Source organism: Dipodomys spectabilis, unplaced genomic scaffold, assembly GCF_019054845.1.
Source record: "Dipodomys spectabilis isolate Male_0828 unplaced genomic scaffold, ASM1905484v1 ptg000069l, whole genome shotgun sequence".
NCBI lineage: Eukaryota > Metazoa > Chordata > Mammalia > Rodentia > Heteromyidae > Dipodomys > Dipodomys spectabilis.
The window spans coordinates 24,152,484-24,172,942 of NW_024870746.1; the positions used below are offsets into that span (position 1 = coordinate 24,152,484).

At 43.8% G+C, this 20,459-nt stretch overlaps 1 protein-coding gene across 3 annotated transcripts; it reads left to right on the forward strand.

Moving 5' to 3' along the window:
• The first annotated feature begins 259 nt into the window (after nucleotides 1-259).
• On the forward strand, nucleotides 260-6,870 carry Rab29 (RAB29, member RAS oncogene family). 3 transcript variants are annotated; one of them, XM_042681872.1, is made up of 5 exons: nucleotides 260-389; nucleotides 3,875-3,946; nucleotides 4,932-5,113; nucleotides 6,245-6,366; nucleotides 6,610-6,869. In XM_042681872.1, coding segments are annotated over exons 1-5 (492 nt in total). In that variant the 5' UTR covers nucleotides 260-388; the 3' UTR covers nucleotides 6,725-6,869. The 3 variants fall into 3 exon arrangements, with proteins under 3 accessions (XP_042537806.1, XP_042537804.1, XP_042537807.1); XM_042681870.1 differs by lacking the exon at nucleotides 260-389 and adding an exon at nucleotides 447-671 and having other exon boundaries at nucleotides 6,610-6,870; XM_042681873.1 differs by lacking the exon at nucleotides 260-389 and having other exon boundaries at nucleotides 4,937-5,113; nucleotides 6,610-6,870.
• The last annotated feature ends 13,589 nt before the right edge of the window (nucleotides 6,871-20,459 follow it).

A 20,459-nucleotide genomic window follows, 5' to 3' on the forward strand; every position in this document is an offset into this window, starting at 1 on the left:
TCTCTTTGCCGCTGTACATGCTGGGAAATGTAGTTCTTCGAGCAGCCAGAACGTGACGCTTTGGGGGGGGGGGGGGAAGCGAGGAAGGTCGGAGGCTCCCGGGTAGAGCACTCGGCCGGAGAATTAACCCCGCGCCGTCCTCCCTTGTGGGGACAGCCCCCGTGGTCTGTCCCCTGCCGTGGAGTGAGCTTGCTTGGATTCAGGGGCTGGCCGGAACCGCTTTGGAGCGGGGGGAAAGTCCCGGTGGGTGAAGCCGCGACGCCGGGTCCCGGTTCCCAGCAGCCGGGTGGGGCCGAGGAGAAGGTGCGAATCGCCGGGGGCTCGAACTCTGGCCCTGCGCCCCACCCAGGCTGCGGCCGCGCGGGGAGGAAGCGCGCACCGCGCATCGAGTGAGCGCAAAGTTTCCTTTTCTGCTTTGTGATCGGAGCTGCGAGCGGGCGGGGGGCCACCGGGGTGGGCATGCCTAACTTCGGTTTGCAGAGGGCCGGGTGCTGAAAGGGTTAAAACAGGCGGCTTCCCGCTTCCCGAGGACGCGGCCCCCGCGGCCATGGGCAGCCGCGACCACCTGTTCAAAGTGCTGGTGGTGGGGGACGCGGCGGTGGGCAAGACGTCGCTGGTCCGGCGGTACTCCCAGGACAGCTTCAGCAAACACTACAAGTCCACGGTGGGAGGTGAGGCGCCGCCGGGAGGGGCGGGGGGGGGGCGGTCAGGGGAGGGGACCCCAGTGCGGCGGGCGGTGGGCCCTGGGGTCCCTCCTGGGGTCAGGAAGTAGGCCAGGTGGCCGGGGTCCTGGAGCGACGAATTGATGGCAGGATGTCGGGTTTGCAACGTCTCTGGGTCTCCCCGGTGAGGTTTTCCCAGCCCCGGGAAGAGATTAGGCGCAGAAGTGGAGAGGAGAAATGGGGGGGTGGGGGTGAGAGCGTGCCGGGGCGCCCTGCGGAGCCTCCCGCCCCCCGCAGCTGCGGGTTCAGATTTCTCCACTCCGCCCAGACTGTGTGGGGCAGGGTTAGGTACCCGCTGGGACCCCTGGCCCTGCCTCCAGCTGGAGATGGCCAGCCCCGGGGTGTTCTAGAGAACCCAGGAGGCGGGCTGGAGGATGAGGGGAGGGGGGAGGGGGGCGACACAAACCCCCTAGATGCCATCGGAGCTCAGCAGCTGTGTGAGTGTTGCTCACTGATAGCTAATATCCTAGGCATCTCCCACCCTTTCCCCCTCAAACTGGGGAGGGGAGGAAGGAAGAGAACACCAAAAATGAATTCATTTCTTTCCCTGTCTGACCTTTGGACCCAATTGAACGTTTTTTTTGTTTTTGGTGGTTTTGGGTTTCTTTTAATCTTAAGAAATAGAGCTTCCCCCCCACCCCCGCCCCCAGTCCTGGGGCTTGAACTCAAGGCCTGGGCACTGTCCTGGAGCTTCTTTTGCTCAAGGCTAGCACTCTACCACTTGAGCCACAGGGCCATTTCTGGCTTTTTCTGTTTATGTGGTACTGAAGAATCAAACCTTGGGCTTCAGGCATGCTAGGCAAGCACTCTACCACTGAGCCACAATCCTAGCTCTGGAAATAGAGTTTTTTGCTAATTAGAAAGTAGCTAAAAAGAGTGGGCAATGGAAAGGAGTAATTTAATTTATCTCCATTAAAATAAAATGTAAAAACAAGAAAAAAAGCTTTTTTTATGTCTTCAAATACACTTTTTATAACTAATGTCAGTTTTAGAAACGTGTGCTGATGTTCATTTGACAGGTTTTTTCCAATGAGTATTTATTTTGCACTAAAACGTTCTCAGCAGTATTTGGCAAAATTAAGGATTTAATTTCAAACACTGTTTCCTGACCACTGCCCCTTACTCTGAAATAAAATGAGAATCCTTATTTCAAGAATTTGGGCAAAAATGTGTCCTAAGCTTTACCCATTGTCCTAATTTTCCTTTAGTAAAGAATATAATTAACTTTATTTTTCCTGCAGCTTTTTTTTTTTTTTTTTTGGTGCTGACACTGGGGACTTGCACTCTTGGGTTTTTTTTTTTTTTACTCAAAGCTATCGACCTACCACTTGAGCCAAACCTCCACTGTGCAGCTTTTATTTCTGCCACAGATACAAAAGAATACTATTTCTTTCTTTTTTTTTTTGTTGGTCATGGGGCTTGAACTCTGGACCTGAGTGCTGTCCCTCAGCTCTTCAGCTCAAGGCTAGCACTCTACCACTTGAGTTACAGTGGTTTTCTGGTGGTTTATTGGAGATAAGAGTTTCACGGACTTTCCTGCCCTGGCTGGCTTTGAACTGCGATCCTCAGATCTCAGCCTCCTGAGTAGCTAGGATTACAGGCGTGAGCCACCAGTGCCTGGCTAAGAATACTATTTCTAAACTTCAAATTTTTATTTGAAGTTTTATTTTTTTGAAATTTTATTTTTATGAAAAAGCTTTCCCCACTAGGTATCAGTGGCTCACACTTGTAATCCTGGGTTACTGGGGAGGCTGAGACCTGGAGGATCACATTTCAAAACCAGTGCTGGATTAAAAAAAAAAAAGTCCACAAGACTCTATTCTCTCTCTCTCTCTCTCACTATATATATATTTATATTTATATATATACACACACACATTTTTTTCATGAAAAAGTAGGACTGGAGACAGCTCAAGTGGTAGAGTACCAGCGAACCAAGTATGAGGTCTCAGAGAAAGAAAGAAAGAAAGAAAGAAAGAAGGAAAGAAAGGAAGGAAGGAAGGAAGGAAGGAAGGAAGGAAGGAAGGAAGGAAAGAAAAGCAAGCAAGCTAGCTTTTTTTTGAAGAGCACTTATTCAACCATAATTTATGTACTCCACATATCTACTTGCTGGTAGCTTCCAGCATAGCTCTTAGGCCTCATCCATATAATAGCCTCTTCCTAGGAATCCTCTGAGGTACCTTTCATTTATCCCATTGTTGCCTGAGGTAATTCCTACAGCTTTATGGGGGATGTAGAATTCCCCAGAGTGTTTTTCTCATACTACAATTTGATTAGAAACTAACAGTGAAATTGAATGTGGAAGATACAAAATCCACCACACTTACCTCATTTCCTCCATCTTCCCCATCATCCTGTCCCTAAGAAAAACCCCTACAAGGTTCCAGAAACTGTTTAATCTGAGAACAGAAGTTGTATACATAATTACTGCAACCCTCCACGCCCCAGCCACGGAGAAAAATCAATGAATTCATTTGACAAGAGAAGAAAATCTTAGAGGACTTTAGAGGACTATGAATTATCTGTCCCACACTTGATTCACAAGTATGAGCTCATCTCAGTTTATTGAGGGTTTAAAAATAAATAACTGAGCCAGGCACCAGTGGCTCACACCTGTAACCCTAGTTACTTAGGAGGCTGAGATCTGAGGATTGAGTTTCAAGCCAGGCAGGGCAGGAAAATCTGTAGACTCTATCTCCAATAAGCTACCAAAAAAGCCAGAAGTGGAGCTGTGGCTCAAGTCGTAGAGTACTAGCCTTGAGCAAAAGAAGCTCAGGGACAGGGCCCAGGTTCCAGGAATGGCAAAATAAGCCAGTGGTTCAGGAGGCTGTGATCTGAGGATCAAGGTTCAAAGCTAAGCCAGAGCAAGAAAGTCTGTGAGACTCTTAATCTCCAATTAACCATGAGAAAGCTAGAAGTAGAGCTGTGGCTCAAGTAGTAGAACTCCAGCTAAAACAGAAAAAGCTCAAGGACAGTGCTCAGGCCCTGACCTGACTGAGTTCAAGCCCTGGGACCAAGTAGACAAACAAAAACAATTAAGTGGAATTGAAGTTACATGTCTTTAGGATTGTCATTACATATGTGATCTGAATTTATACTTGTATTCTTTTATAAGTAAATTTCATTGAAGTGTAATATACGTATATTTTCAGTGGATTTTGCTCTGAAGGTTCTCCAGTGGTCTGACTCAGAGATGGTGCGGCTCCAGCTATGGGATATTGCAGGTAAAGTGGGAAGGCCAAATAGAAACAAGGAATACTGATTTTTTTGTTTGTTAGTTTGTCCGTCATGGGACGTGAACTCTGGGCTTGGGCACTGTTCCTGAGCCTTTCAGCTCAAGGCTGGTGCTCTACCACTTGAACCACAGTGCCACTTCAGGTTTTCTTGTGGTTTTTTGAAGATAAGAGTCTCATGGAGTTTCCTGCCTGGGCTGGCTTTGAACTGCGATCTTCAGATCTCAGCCTCCTGAGTAGCTAGGATTACAGGTGTGAGCAAGTTTTCAGAAATAAATTTGTGCAGCAAAGTCAGACACTAACTACTACCCCCTCCCCACCTTGAAGCTAGAATGATTCAGCTGCTCAGTAGATACGAGTTTTGAGATTATCTTTTTTTATAACTGTTTTGCTCTGAATAGCTAGCTATGGAGTAGTTTCTCTGGGGATGGAAATGCTTGTAAGGTGGGAGATGGTCAGCCCCAGACAAGTAGATGGATGGCCTGCCCATCCATAGGTGGATGCTCACACAGCAGGGGCAGGTGCTTTTTTGAGATTCTCAGCTGACCTTGGTGAGAAACAAGATTCCTAGAAAATAAAGGCAATAATAATAGTGAATCTTCATTGTGTGCTAACTCTTCGTCCCAGTATTTCAAATTTATGACTCAATAACCCTCACACACAAATCTGTCATGAAAGCTTTTATCTTACTTTACAGATGAGAAATCTGAAACACTAATAGTCTGACTTGTTAAAGTCACATGGATAATAAATGACAGAGCAGAGACTTGGACTTGAGCCATCATAGAATCTGCCTTGGAGATAATGGTGCTTAATAATCCTTTATGGGATATGTAAATAGAAAAGCAAGAGGGAAGGATGAGGGGTTCTTTCTACCACCTCTACATACTCCTACAGCAGTGACAACAGACAAGGTGGCAGAGAGGTGCTAAGAGTGGTTTTCAGGATTACCTCAAGAACTCTCTCTTCTCCCCAGGACAGGAGCGCTTCACTTCCATGACACGACTATACTATCGAGATGCCTCTGCCTGTGTTATTATGTTTGATGTCACCAATGCTACTACTTTCAGTAACAGCCAGAGATGGAAACAGGATCTGGACAGCAAGCTTACACTGCCCAATGGAGAACCAGTACCCTGCCTGCTTTTGGCCAATAAGGTATGTGGCCAATCTAAGAAAATGATGCCTGGCCTCTATCTAGTGGCTAGAGAGCAAGGAAATCTCATATGCCATCTGATTCTGAGCCTCTGTTTCCCCTTTTTCAAGTTGGCAGGACCTATTTTAACTCCTTTCAGCACCAGGGAATGAATTCAGAGCCTTATACTGGCTAAACCAGCATTCTTCCACTGAGCTAAATCCCTAACCTCAGTCTAACTCCTTTTTTTTTTGGTCGGTCATGGGGCTTGAAGTCAGGGCTTGGATGTTGTCCCTGAGCTCTTTTGCTCAAGGCTAGCTCTCTACCTCTACTACTTTGAGCCATAGTGCCACTTCCAGCATTTTGGTAGTTAATTGGAAACAAGAATCTCACAGAGGGCTGGGAATGTGGCTTAGTGGTAGAGTGCTTGCCTAGCTGCATAAAGCCCTGGGTTTGATTCCTCAGTACCACATAAACAGAAAAGCTGGAAATGGCACTGTGGCTCAAGTGGTAGAGCGCTAGCCTTGAGCACAGAGGGGCTTGGGAACAGCGCCCAGGCCCTGAGTTCAAGCCCCAGTCCCAGCAAAAAAAAAAAAAAAAAAAAAAGAATCTCAGAGAGACTTCTCTGCCTGGGCTAGTTTTGAACTGCAATCCTCAGATCTCAGCCTCCTGAGCAGCTAGGATTATAAGTGTCAGCCACTGGTGCCTGGCTTCTAATTCCTTCTAAGAGCTGTTGAGATCATGACTTTTTGTTTTTGGCTGGTCCTAGAGCTTGAACTCAGGGCCTGGGCACTGTCCCTGAGCTTCTTTTTCTCAAGTCTAGTTCTCTACCACTTGAGCCACTGTGCCACTTCTGGCTTTTTTGTGTGTGTATGGCTAATTGGAGATAAGATCCCAGGGATTTTTCCTGCCCAAGCTGGCTTCAAACTGTGACCCTCAGATCTCAGCCTCCTGAGTAGCTAGGATTACAAGTGTGAGCCACTAGTGCCCAGCAAGAAATAATGACTTTCTTTGGATAGAATATTAACTGCAGATTGTAGATGCTGGTAGTTTTAGCCATTAATACAATAGTGGGTTTCCCCCGTGGATATCTGAGTCATGTTCCTGTTCCTAGGAAGTTGATGGTGTTGCCTTTTATGTTTTCTCCTGGTTAGTGTGATCTGTACCCTTGGGCAGTGAGCAGAGACCAGATTGACCGGTTTAGTAAAGAGAATGGTTTCACAGGTTGGACAGAAACATCAGTGAAGGAGAACAAAAATATTAATGAGGCCATGAGGTGAGTAGCTCATGACATCCTTGAGACAGGCACACAGCTTTACCCATCTCCCACTGTAGCCCCATACACCCTCTTGTCTTTTCCAGCCATTGGAATGTCAGCATCTAAAGGCCAGGTGTCTTTTCTCCCATCATAATTGTCAAACAACCTTGTGGCTTTACTGAATGCTGCCTGGCAATAAGACAATGTCTGCCATTTCTCCTCTATCCAGCTTCTCAGATTTCTTATTCATTTTCTTTTTAGAGTCCTCATTGAAAAGATGATGAACAACTCCAGAGAAGATACTATGTCTTTGTCCACCCAAGGGAGCTACATCAATCTAAAAGCAAAATCCTCCCCCAGTTGGACCTGCTGCTAGTAGCATTTGACTCATTTCCCATCCCTGGTGTACAAGGGTCTTTTCATCATTCCTGTTGGTCACCCACCCAGCATAATTGTGTGTGTGTGTGTGTGTGTGTGTGTGTGTATGTGTGTGTATGGTGATCCTGGGGCTTGAACTCAGGGTCTGGGTGCTGTCCCTGAGTCTCTTTGTACTCAGGGCTAGTGCTCTAAAACTTGAGCCACAGTGCCACTTCTAGATTTTTCTGAGTAGTTCATTGGAGATAAGAGTCTCATGGACTTTTCTGCCCAGGCTGACTTTGAATCGTGATCCTCAGATCTCAGCTTCTTTCATAGCTAGGATTACAAGCAGGAGCTGTTGGCACCAGCTGCATAAAAATTTTATTGAGAGCGTTTGAACTGTCTATTGCCAACTGGACAGAAAGGAAGTTTGTTTTCTTTTTTTTTTTTTTTTTCTTTTTTTTTTTGTATTGTAAAGCTACTATACAGAGGGTTACAGTTACATGAGTGAGGTTATGAGTACACTTCCTCTTGAACATTGTTACCCCCTCCATTGTTTTCGGAGGTTTGTTTTAACTTTAGAAAGATCTCTGGAATCCATATGCTTTTCTGCCTCTTCTGGATGTTGGCTCTGACTTGCAGTTGGCCTGTGTGGCCTACTTAGCACCTTCTAAGGAAGAACAATTATCTCAGCCCTCAATCTGTGATCTGAAATTTTATGAAAAAGGATTAGAAATCAGCATCTGTATTTTACAATTACAAAACTCAAAGCCATGTGTGGTGGCTTGCACCTTTAATCCCAGCACTCAAGAAGCTGAGGAAGGAGCATTGAGAGTTCAAGGCCAGCCTAGACTGGCTTTGAATCAAAACCTTTTAAGTTCTCAGCTGCCTGGGTAGCTAGGATTACAGGCTTGGCTTGGCTTGTTTTCTTTTTTTGAGATGAGATCTTACAATGTAATATAGCTCATGCTGGCCTGGAACTGGCAAACCTCTTGCATTAGACTACTGAGTGCTAGAATTACAGATGTGTACCACCATACCTGTGCAAAGTTTGGTTATTCTTAAAGCCAAGACAAAAGAAAATTAATTATGACTAGAAATTTTGAAAACACAATGGCTTCTGGTTTACCACCAAAAGCCCAAACCCACAGATGTCCAATCTCCCCTATTTGCATTCCATAATAAAATATTGAAATTCCAATTCTAATCCCAGCTGAGATCTGAGAATCACAGTTCAAAGCTAACCCAGGAAAGAAAAGTATGTGAGACGCTTATATCCAGTTAACAACCAAAAAGCTGGAAATGGAGCTGTGGCTCAAAGTTGTAGAGCACTTGCTTGAGCAAGAAAGCTCAGGGACAGCATTTAGGCCCTGAGCTCAATCAAGCCCCAGGACCTGCACAAAAAATAAATAAATTCCAAATCCAACCACAGAGAATCTGAAAGCAATGGTCTATGAGGAATTTGGGGAAATACATCTGATTTCATATACCTCTCACTCTGAAGTTGTATTAATGTTATATACCAAATGGAAAAAAACGCTGAAAAAACAAGAGAATTACAATTTTTTTTCCAGATAGGGTTTCACTAACATAGCTCAGACTGGCATGAAACTCATGATTTTCCTGCTTTGTCCACCTGAGTGCTAAGATTACAGGCATGTATCACTGTACCCAGTTTGGATTGATGTCTTGATATACATGGCTGTAAATAATAGCAATTGGCTTGATGCCCTGAAATAAGTCTGTTTCTTGTAGCTTTGTAAAGAAGAAAAGGAGAGGTTAATAGAACTTAATGCAGCTAAGCAATTATGAACACTTACGTTCATAATTGCTTAGCTATGGGTGGCTAACACTTAACAGCTACAGGAAGCAAAGGTATGTGGGCCTTGGCCTGGGGATGGAGAATAGATAGAAAATTATTAGTCAGTTTAAGTGCTAAATTGGGAAGGGTTCTTAATATGACATTTCTAGACAGTTCAATTTGTTTTTTGTTGTTGTTGTTGTTGTTTTTTTGGGTCCGGTCATGGGGCCTGAACTCTGGGCCTGGGCGCTGTCCCTCAGCTCTTCAGCTCAAGGCTAGCGCTCTACCACTTGAGCCACAGAGCCAGTTCCGGCTTTTTTCTTTTTGTTTATGTGGTGCTGCGGAATGGAACCCAGGGCCTCAGGCATGCAAGGCAAGCGCTCTACCACTGAGTCAACTTCCCAGCCCAACAGTTCAATTTGTTAAATTCTTTCTCAGATGGCAATTTATAACCTACCTAAAGTTATCAATACTCATACTAAACTCAGAGTCCTGAAGTTCTTGGATAGACCTTAAAGACGTATCCTAAATCAGTGGTTCCAAAACTGGCTTGTCAGAAACACTCAGAGTTTGTTAAAGGAACTGAAATAGAACTAATTCTTCTATATGCTTCTGTCCATAAAGAAGAGGAAAACAACTAAGATGAGAAAAAAAAACTGGGTGCTGGTAGCTCATGCCTATAATTTTACTTAAACAAGGAGGCTGAGATCTGAGAATTGTGATTCACAGCCGGCCCTGGGCAGATAAGAGAGACTCTTCTTTCCAAATAACTAGTAACTAGGAATAAGCTGAAAATGGAGATGTTTTTCAAGTGGTAGATCACCAGCTTTTGGGGGGAGAGGAGGAAGAGCTAAGCCAGATCGTAAGGTCCCATAGTAGCATGCACGCACACGCGCACTTGCGCACAATCACACACACACACACACACACACACACACACACACACACACACACACACGATGAAGATGATTGTATGAAAGCATATGTGATCAGAATGTATTTAAATGATTTTTTTCTTTCATGCATTTGTTTCTAATGCATTTATAAGATTATTTCTTTGTTGCTTTGTATGTCCCTTCCCCACAGTATAACCCCTGCTTTCACTGTAAAAAAAAAAAAAAGAAAAGAAAAAAAAGAATGTGTGATCAGACTAAAAACAGCCAAGTGCTTGTGGTTCACACCTGTAATCCTAGCTAATCAGGAGCCTGAAATCTGAGGACCAAGGTATGAAGCCAGCCTGAGCAGAAAAGTCTGTGTGATTCTTATCTCCAATTAACCAGCAAAAGCCAGAAGTGGAGCTATGGCTCAAGTGGTAGACTACCAGCCTTGAGTGAAAAAGCTAAGGGACAGTGCCCAGACCCTGAGTTCAATGCCCACTACAAGCACAAAAAAAAAAAAAAATCACTAGGTCCCATCCTTCAGACACTAATTTTTTGGTTCAGAATATGCATTTTTTTTTTTTTTTTGCCAGTCCTGGGACTTGAACTGAGGGCCTGGGTACTGTCTCTGAGCTTCTTTTACTTTAAGACTAGCACTCTACCACTTGGGCCAGAGTGTCACTTCCAGCTTTTTCTGTTTATGTGGTACTGAGGAATCAAACCCAGGACTTCATGTCTTCATGTGTGTTGGCAAGCACTCTACCACTAAGCCACCTTCCTCCACATTCCTAGCTCAGAATATGTATATCCTTTTTTTTTTTTTTTTGTCAGCTGTAGAGCTTGAACTTATGGCTTGGGCACCATCATGAGCCTCTTTGTGCTCAAGGCTAGTGCTCTACCACTTGAGCTATAGCACCACTTCCAATTTTTGAGTGCTTTATTGGAGATAAGAGTTTTCAGACTTTTCTGCCAGGGCCAGCTTCAAACCATGATCCTCAGATCTGAGCCTCCTGAGTAGGATTACAGGTATGAGGCACTGGTACCTGACAATATGTATATTGTTATAGTCCATCCCTACAGCTATCTCTATATTTGAGACAAGATGCCCCTCTAGCCACTCAGCTGGTTTTTGGCTAAAAAGAAAATAATCCCTTACAGAAAACCAGGCATCACTATTTCACACCTGTAATCAGAGCTACTAAGAAGGCTGAGACCTGAGGCTTGTAGTTCAAAGCCATCTTGATCAGGAAAGTCTGTGATACTCTTCTCTCCAATTAAATACCAAAAAGCCAGAGCACAAAAGCTCAGGGACAGTGCACAAGCCCCAAATTAAAGCCCCAGGACTGGTTGGTGTGCATGCACATGTGCGCACGCACGTGCACACAGGCACACACAAATTCTTTATAGAATAATGTTCTGAGAAAGCTAATGAAGAGTTGGAGTCAGAGCTGTGAGATAGTGACTTGCCTAGACGTTGTCCTTTAAACTGAATAGCAAGTGACCAAATAGGCAGGGAAACAGGGATCACAGGACAGGAAATGTCTGCAGTGATGATTAGCTCTAACCAATTAGCTAAAATTACTCTAACATGATTTCCCTAATGCACTCTGCCTAGCTACTGCTAAGGTATAATTGGTTTTCCTCTTTTTTTTTCCTGTTGTCGTCAGATTAATTTATTCTTTAGGTGGTCTGCCTTATGTCTTCAAGACATTGCCCAGTATCCCATGAGGCTTTTCTCTTGCCTGGTATTATCCTTTGGTATTTAGTGGCCTGTGTTTGACATGATCTAAGGCTGTGGAAAGAGGATATAAAAAATATTGATGGAATTCTGTAAAACCCAATGACTAAATTATCCAGAAAACAAACCTCAGCGCCCTTTTCCCCTCCATCTATTTTGAATTAGTATGTGTGGGAAGATTTCTACTGTGTGTTAAGTAATTCATCTACTCATAATCAAGTCATCCCCAAAGCTGAAGGATGGGATGGGTCACAAGTCACCGAAAATGTTTTACGCTGGAAAAAAACCTCTGCATGTATTGTGTGTGTATGTGTGCACATATGTGTGCTGATACTGAACTCAACCTTATGCTCTTAGTTAGCTTTTTCCATTCAAGGCTGGTACTCTACCACTTGAACTATGCCTCTACTTTTGGCTTGTGTGTGTGTGTATGTGTGTGTGCATGTGTGTGCATGTGCTGCTAGCAGGGCTTGAATTTGGAGTCTGGGAGCTGTCCCTTAGCTTTCCCAATCAAAGCTGATGTTCTTATCACTTCACCTACTTCACTACTTCTGGAGTTTTGGTGATTAATTGGAGATAAGAGATTTACAGACTTTGCTGTGTCAGCTGGCTTTCAAACTATGATCTTTGAATCTCAGCCTCCAGAGTAGATAGGATTACTAAAGGCGTGAACCAACAGCACTTTAACTCACTGCTAGCTTTTTGGTGCTTTGCGATTTGATGATTTGTCTGCCCAGGATAACTTAAACTGTAATCCTCAGACCTCAGACTCCCGAGTAGCTAGGATTATAGATGAGCCACCAACTTTTTTTTTTTTTTTTTTCAGTTGTGGTGCTTGAACTCAGGGCCTGGTCACTGTCCTTGAGCCTCTTTGTGCTCAAGGCTAGTGCTCTACCACTTGAGCCACAGTGCCACTTCTGGTTTCTGAGTGGTTAACTGGCGATAGTAGTCTCATGAGGCAGGGCACTGGTGGCTCACGCCTGTAATCCTAACTACTGAGGAAACTGAGATCTAAGGATCTCAGTTCAAAGCCAGCCAGGGCAGGAAAGTCCGTGAAACTATCTCCAATAAACCACCAGAAAACTGGAAGTGGCGCTGTAGCTCAAGTGGTAGAGTGCTACCCTTGAGCTGAAGAGCTGAGGGACAGAGCTCAGGCCCAAAGTTTAAGCCCCATGACAGACAAAAAAAAAAACACAAAACACTTTTCTTCCTTTGCTGGCTTCGAACTGCAGTCTTCAGATCTACTCCTGAGTAGCTAGGATTACAGGTGTGAGCTACCGGCACCAGCACCAGCTCTACATGTATTTTTGATTCCATCATAATTACCAGAGATTGAAGAATATATCTCTGACTTTGTTAGAAAAACTCTATTTCCTTTTAGTTTTCAAGTGTAATCTGAACTTTTTCAAGTATTACCTGGAGAATTTCAGTGTAACATAATGGAATCATTCTATGTTAAGGTTCTTCAGGGAACATGAGCCAATAAGAGAAAGGAAAATATAGAGCACCATAAATATATAGATATATAAATGTATGTATATGTATTGTAAGGAGTTGTCTCACATGAATATAGACACCAGCAAGTCCAAATTCTGCAGAACTAATGTCCCAGTTTGAGTCTGAAATCCAAGAGAATGGAAGTGCCAGTATTCTAGCTTAAAGCTTATTAGGCAGGATTCTCTTACTGAAGAGAAACAAGTCTTGTTCTTTCTACTCAGGGGAGAAAGAACTGACTGGATACGGCCCAACCACATTAAAGGGAAATCTGCTTTACAGTCTACCAAGTCAAATATTAATCTTATCCTGAAACATCCTTACAGAAACAGTCAGAAAATATCTGGGTACCCTTCAACATAGTCAAGTTGACAAAGTTAACTATTGCATCCTCTTAGCAGTACTGAGTGATGAGTACTGATTTAATACCTTTTTTTTTTTTTTTTGGTGCCAGTGGTTGATTTAAACTCAGGATCTAGATGGATGCTTTCCCTTAGGATTTTTTCTATTCTAGGCTGGTACTCTGCCATTTGAGCCACAACTCTACTTCCAGCTTTTTGGTGGTTAATAGGAGGTAAGGATCTCATGGGCTTTCCTGCATAGGTTGGCTTTGAACCTTTATCCTCCGATCTTAGCCTCCTGAGTAGCTAAGATTATAGGCATAAACCTCTAGGACCAGGCCTAATATCTTTCCTTAACTATCTAATTTGATTCACACTCAAGTTAAAATTCGTTTCATTAAGAACTCATTATATGTTAATGGGGATGAAGTGGAAAAAGCAGATAAAAAGGTGGGAATGATAAGATTTATCATGGTGAGTCGAAAGCATTGGATACCAGTATCTAATTTTGTGTAGAGCTCTTACCTCAGATTTTCAAGTTGTATATGCCTGATATCATATCTGAAATAAGAAAGCAAACAGTCCTTCCTCTTTTATGTTGAAGGGAACAAATGTCTCAAAATTTGACTGACTGAAAGGAAACCATTTGCATTTGTAATAAAGCCAAGACATAACCACACGTCTTTTCATTCCCCGACTCCATTCTGTCAGGTTTCTGGGAAACATTTGGCCTTGAGAACCCATTTTTAGAAAATAAGCCCAGACATTTAGAAAAATAGAACTGAGCCCTTTGGGGTTTTAAACTCTTGATTTGTGTTAGATGGCTTTTAAAAACATGTCGAGACATGTGATTAAATTTGGGTCCAAACTGGGGGCTGCCTAAGTAGTATGCAGTGCAGAGGTCTTTAAGATGTTTAGTTGACAAACTGTACTTACCAAGGTATGTCACCAAGTGCAGTGACGATCACTGAATTTTAAATATCAGTTCTCTTGTTTGCAGATTTGGGAATCAGTAGCAGCCATTCTATTTTCAACTGTTGCCAACAGTAGCTAATGTTAATCAGACTGTTTGCCATGAACTACATATTCTCTTAAGATTTTTTGTTGTTGTTGCTGTTAGTTGTGGGGTCTGAACTCTGGGCCTGGGCGCTGTCCCTCAGCTCTTCAGCTCAAGGTGAGCACTCTACCATTTGAGCCACAGTGCCACTTCCAGCTTTCTCTTCTTTTTTTTTTTGGGTCCGGTTGTGGGGCCTGAACTCTGGCCATGGGCGCTGTCCCTCAGCTTTTCAGCTCAAGGCTACCACTCTACCATTTGAGCCACAGCGCCACTTCCGGCTTTTTTTCTTTTTGCTTATGTGGTGCTGGGGAATCGAACCCAGGGCCTCATGCATGCAAGGCAAGTGCTCTACCACTGAGCCACCTTCCTAGCCCCGTGCTTTTTCTTCTTATGTGGTGCTAAGGAATCAAACCCAGGGCCTCATGCATGCAAGGCAAGCGCTCTAACACTAAGCCACCTTCCCAGCCAAGATTGTCCTTAATTTTTATGTGTATATATGTGTGCTGGTACTGACTCATGACCTCAGGGCCAAAGTACTGTCCCTTAGCTTTTTCTCTCAAGGCTGGCCAGCTCTACCACTGGAGCCACAGCTCCACTTTTGGCTTTTTTGGTGGTTAATTGGAGATAAGGGTCCCACAGACTTTTTTTTTTCTGGTTGTGGGACTTGAACTCTGGGTCAGGGCACTGTTCCTCAGCTCAAGACTAGCACTCTACCTCTTAAGCCACAGCACAAAGTGGTTTGTTGGAAATAATATCACAGACTTTCCTGCCCGGGCTGGCTTTGAACCGCAATCCTCAGATCTCAGCCTCCTGAGTAGCTAGGATTACAGGCCTGAGGCACTGGTGCCCAGATTAAGATTATTTTTATCTTTGCAATAACCCTATGATATAATAGATGAAAAAACTGAGGCTTTTCTGAAGGTTAGACAGTTGCATGTATTTAATCAAGGTCAGTTTTCCTTAATTCCAGATCGATTAATTAGATTTTAAAATATAATAAGTCTTTTGTTGTTGTTGTGCTGGGAGTAAGTCTTGAACACAGGGCCCCATATTTGCTTGCTTTTTTGCTCACAGCTGGTGCACTGCCACTTGAGCCATACCCCAATTCTGGCTTTTTTTTTTGCTGTTTAATTGAAGGTAGAGTCTCTCAGACTTTGGGATGGCTTCATAAACTGTGTTCCTTAGATCTCAGCCTCCTGAGTAGCCAGGAATTCAAGTGTGAGCCAACAACCTGGCTAAAATGTATGTCATTTTTATTTCTTCTGAGAATCATTTATCTCTAATCTCTGCTTGCTTCCTTTTTTCTTTTTTCTTTTTTTTTTTTTGTCAGTCATGGGCCTGAACTCTGGGCCTGGGCGCTGTCCCTCAGCTCTTCAGCTCAAGGCTAGCACTCTACCACTTGAGCTACAGCACCACTTCCGGCTTTTTCTGCTTATGTGGTGCTGAGAATTGAACCCAGGGCTTCACGCATGCAAGGCAAGCGCTCTACCACTGAGCCACCTTCCCAGCCCTTCTGCTTGCTTCCTTATCTTTTGTGATTATATTATTCTTTTGGTGTGTGTTTAGGCATGTGCACACACACACACACACACACACACACACACACACACACACACGCACGCTGGGGATTGAAGAGAGGGCTGTGTACATGCCAAGCATGCTCTCTGCTACTGACCAGCATCCTCAACCTTTTCTTGGTGATTTTTTTCCTAGTCCTGGGGCTTGAACTCAGGGCCTGGGTACTATCCTTGAGCTTCTTTTGCTCAAGGCTAGCACTCTACCACTTGAGCCATAGCACCACTTCTGACTTTTTCTGTGTATGTGGTACTGAGGAATTGAACCCAGGACTTCATACATGCTAGACAAGCACTCTATTTTACCACTAAGCCACATTCCCAGCCCCCTTCTTATTGATGTTTAAAAAGCTATTAGTACCGGGCACGGGTGGCTCAAGCCTGTAATCCTACCTACTCAGGAGGCTGAGATCTGAGGATCACGGTTCAAAGCCAGCCTGGGCAGGAAACTTCATGAGACTCTCATCTCCAATAAACCACTTGAAAAACAGAAGTGACGCTGTGGCTCAAGCGGTAGAGCACTCACCTTGAGCTGAGGGGCAGCACCCAGGCCCAAAGTTTAAGCCCCATGTCTGACAAAAAAAAAAAAAAAAGCTCTTAGTATATTAGGATATTAATCTTTTGTTAGTTATATCACAAATACTTTCTCCAATTCATGGAGGGATATTAAGCAGAGTAATAATTTGTGCATGAAGAGTTTCTCTTACGGCAGCTTAAATGCCAATTTCAGAAGTTTATATTTTATTATGGACTTACTGAAAAATTGAGTATGGAAAAGACAGGAGGACTGTGCTTTAGGAACTTAGTATTGTCTGATGTACCTACCACAGAATACTGAGGGGGGAAAAAGGCTGTTACATTGGCTTAAACATGAGTGATGTCGCTAGGTACCCGTGGCTCACACCTGTCATTCTAACTACTCAGTAGGCTGAAATCTCAAGATTTCAAGGATCAAGGTTCAGAGCCAGCCTATGAGGACAAATCAGAGAGGCTCTTATCTCTAATTAGACAGCAAAGAACATGGAATCCGTATCTCAAAGAGGTATCTGGACTCCCATGTTCCTGCAGTGTTATCCACAAAAGCTGAGAATTGCAGGTGGCCACTGATGGCTCACACCTGTAATCCTAGCTGCTCAACTGGGCAGGAAGTCTGTGACCCTCTTATCTAAACACCAAAACAGCTGGAAATAGAGATGTAGCTCAATTGGTAGAGTGCTAGCAAAGGAGGTTGGGGACAGCGACCAAGTCTTGAGTTCAAGCCCCATGACTGGCACCAAAAAAAAGAGAAATGGATGAACCTAGGTGTCCATCAATAGATAAAAGGATGAAGAGAATATGACATCTATAATAATGGAGTATTACTCAACATTTTTTAAATCCCTCTAATTGCAACAATGTAACTGAAATTGGAGGACATTATACTAAGTTATACTAAGCTAGACACAGAAAACATACTAAACTGGGCAGCCTTGTATCATGTATGTGAACCTAGTTACTAAGGAGGCTGAGATCTGTGGATCATAGTTTGAAGGTAGCCCTGGGAAGGAAAGTCCTTAAGACTCTTATCTTCAATTAATGTGCAAAAAGCTGAAAGTGAGCCAGGTGCCGGTGGCTCACACCTGTAATCTTAGCTACTCAGGATGCTAAGATCTGGGGATCCTAGTTTGAAGCCAGCTCTGGCAGAAAAGTACCCAGGAGACTCATCTCCAATTAAACTCAAAAATGGGAAGTGGTGGGGCTGGGAAGATGGCTCAGTGGTAGAGTTGAGCTGGAGAGCTCAGGGACAGTGCCCAGGCCCAGAGTTCAGGCCCCATGACCGACCAAAAAAAAAAAAAACAAAAAACCGTGAAGTAGTGCTGTAGCTCAAAGTGGTAGGGTGCTAGCCTTGAGCAAAAGAGCTCAGGAACCTGACTTCAAGCCCTAAGAACAAAAAACAAAAATCAAAAAAAAAAAAAGGAAAGAAAGAAAAAGAAAAAAGATGAAAGTGGAGTTGTCTCAAGTGGCAGAACACCAGCCTTGAGGAAAAACAAACAAAACAAAACAAAACAAAATAAAACCTAGGGGACAGTCCCAGGCACTGAATTCAAGTACTAGTATAGACATTAAAAAAAAAAAAGGCAAATACTACATGATCTCACTAATATATAAACTCTTGAAAAAGTTAAAGTCATAGAGGAAAAAGGGAATTGGAAGAGATGAGGATCAAAAAGAACAAACCATCAATTTGGAGACCTAATACACAGAATGTTGACTACAGATATTAATCATGTTTTATTTAATTGAAATTTGCTAAAAGAGTAGGTCTTAAGCATTCTCTGCACACCAAAGGAAATGTAACCATATAAGGGCATCATATTAATCACATATTAATATTAATGCATATTAATTAGTTTGATTGTGGTAATCATTTCATAACATATACAAAATACAATGTACAACTTAAATGTGCACAATTCTTGTTGATTATACCTCATTAAATCTGAGGCAAGGGAAGTGCTATATTGTTGGCAGAATTGGAGGAGTTAGGAAAAGAATGTAGAAAGAAAGATAATTGGTTCAGCGCAGATAAATTGAGCTTGTGGGCATTCGAGTGGAAATGTGTGCCAGGCAGTTAGGGAGTACTGAGCTGGAACCCATAGATAGACAGACGTTGGCACTCGGGAGTGGAATGGGATTATGCCCATGCTGGACAGTTAGGAGGTCGTGGTGAGAGATAATGACTTGGCCATTCTAGTGCTATATATTTTGATTGTCTTTATTTCTATCACCTTTTCCCACCCATCTGTAAGTTGTGGCAAGTGTTATTAACTCAGGTTCGGGGTCGAGAAATGGTTGTGTTTTGCTGTAAGAATAAATCTGCTGGGGCTGAGAAGGTGGCTCAGTGGTAGAGTGCTTGTCTTGCATACATGAGGCCCTGGGTTGGATTCCTGAGTACCACATAAGCAGAAAAAGTCGGAAGTGGCGCTGTGGCTCAAGTGGTAGGGTGCTAGCCTTGAGCTGAAGAGCTGAGGGATAGTGCTCAAGCCCAGAGTTCAGTCTGCAAGACCAGACCTCCCCCCCCCCGCCCCCCCAAAAAAAAAAGAATAAATCTGCTGTTGGATTTTGGTGATGTCCTGTTATGAAAACAATGAGATTCCATTCAATCACCCACAGAGCTTCCCAGTCTACAAACTACTTTCACAAACAATCCCAATTTCTTTTTCCTTTTTTGTGCCAGTCCTGGAACTCAGGGTCTGGGCATTGTCCCTGAGCTTTTTGGCTAGTACTCTACTTCTTAGACTTTTTTTTTTTTTCTTCTGGTCCTGGAGGTTGAACACAGGGCCTAGGCTCTGTCCCTGACCCTCTTGTGGTCAAGGCTAGCGAGCCACACAGCCACTTCTGGCTTTTTCTGAATGGTTTGTTGGAGATAAGCGTGTCATGGACTTTTCTGCCCCAGCTGGCTTCCAACCAAGATCCTCAGATCTCAGCCTTGTGAGTAGCTAGAATTATAGGCATGAGCCACTGACACCTGACCTACTTCTGGCTTTTTAGTGATTAAGTAGAAATAGGAGTCTTTCCTGCCCAGGTTGGCTTTGAACTGTGATTCTCAGATCTCAGTCTCCTGAGTAGCTAGGATTACAGGTGTGAGTCATCAGCATCTGGCCCCATTTGCTTGCTTGCTTGCTTGCCTGCTTGCCTGCTTGCTTGCCTGCTTGCCTGCTTGCTTGCCTGCTTGCCTGCTTGCTTGCCTGCTTGCCTGCTTGCTTGCTTACTTGCCTGCTTGCTTGCTTGCTTGCTGTTGTTGGTTATGGGGCTTGGGCCTAGGTGCTGTTCCCCACTCTTCAGCTCAAGGTGCGTGCTCTACTGCTTAAGCCACACCGCCACTTCCAGTTTTCTACTGGTTTATTGGAGATAAAAGTCTCACGGACTTTTCTGCATGGGCTGGCTTTGAACCGTGATCTTCAGCTCTCAGCCTCCTGAGTAGCTAGCATTACAGGTGTGAGCCACCGCCGCCCAGCCCCATTTTCTTTTTTTGCTGTTATTCTATAGATTTTATTGGTGTCCAGCAATCTTGTTTTTTTTTTTTTTGTCAAGTTGTACATTTTTACTGTTTTAGCAGCAGAAATCCATAGACCCTTATCTTTTTTGTAGTACTGGAATATAACTCAGTGCCTCTTGCTCTAACAGTCAAGCCATATCTCCATCCCTGCTTTTTACTGTTTTGGAGATGAACTTGCAGTTTTCTATCTGGACTGGCCTCAACTTGGTCTTCCACATCTCAGACTCCTGAAGCTGGGATTACTGGCATGAACCACTGGCATCAAGAATCTAAACTTAGCTTTTAGTGTTCTTTAAAATAGACAGAAGGATGGAAGTCTGGAATTTTGGAGCAAATATAATTAAGACTTAGGAGCAGCCTCCTTAACCATCAGCTTATTCTCAAGCTTGTAACTTGGCCCCTGGATTGTGAGACACTAACCCAAAGACACGCATTCTTTTTCTTTTTTTTTGGGTCCGGTCGTGGGGCCTGAACTCTGGGCCTGGGCACTGTCCCCCAGCTCTTCAGCTCAAGGCTAGCGCTCTACAACTTGAGCTACAGCGCCACTTCTGGCTTTTTTCTTTTTGCTTATGTGGTGCTGAGGAATCGAACCCAGGGCCTCAGGCATACAAGGCAAGCGCTCTACCACTGAGCCACCTTCCCAGGCCCAAGACACACATTTCTTCTATCCCACTGTGTGGTTTCTGTTTGTTTTGTTGGTCATGGGGCTTGAACTCAGGGCCTGGGTACTGTTGCTAAGATTTTTCTGCTCAAAGCTAGCATTCTACCACTTTGTGTCACAGCACCACTTCCAGTTTTCTGGTGGTTATTTGGAGATAAGAGTCTCACATGG

What these genes read in the sequence shown, in the direction of transcription:
- Rab29 (XM_042681870.1), top strand. Translation starts at nt 548, where the DNA reads ATGGGCAGCCGCGACCACCTGTTCAAAGTGCTGGTGGTGGGGGACGCG. An exon ending in CCAGCTATGGGATATTGCAG is followed by an intron (nt 3,947 to 4,931) that starts GTAAAGTGGGAA and finishes TCTTCTCCCCAG; the next exon opens with GACAGGAGCGCTTCACTTCC. An exon ending in AATATTAATGAGGCCATGAG is followed by an intron (nt 6,367 to 6,609) that starts GTGAGTAGCTCA and finishes TTTTCTTTTTAG; the next exon opens with AGTCCTCATTGAAAAGATGA.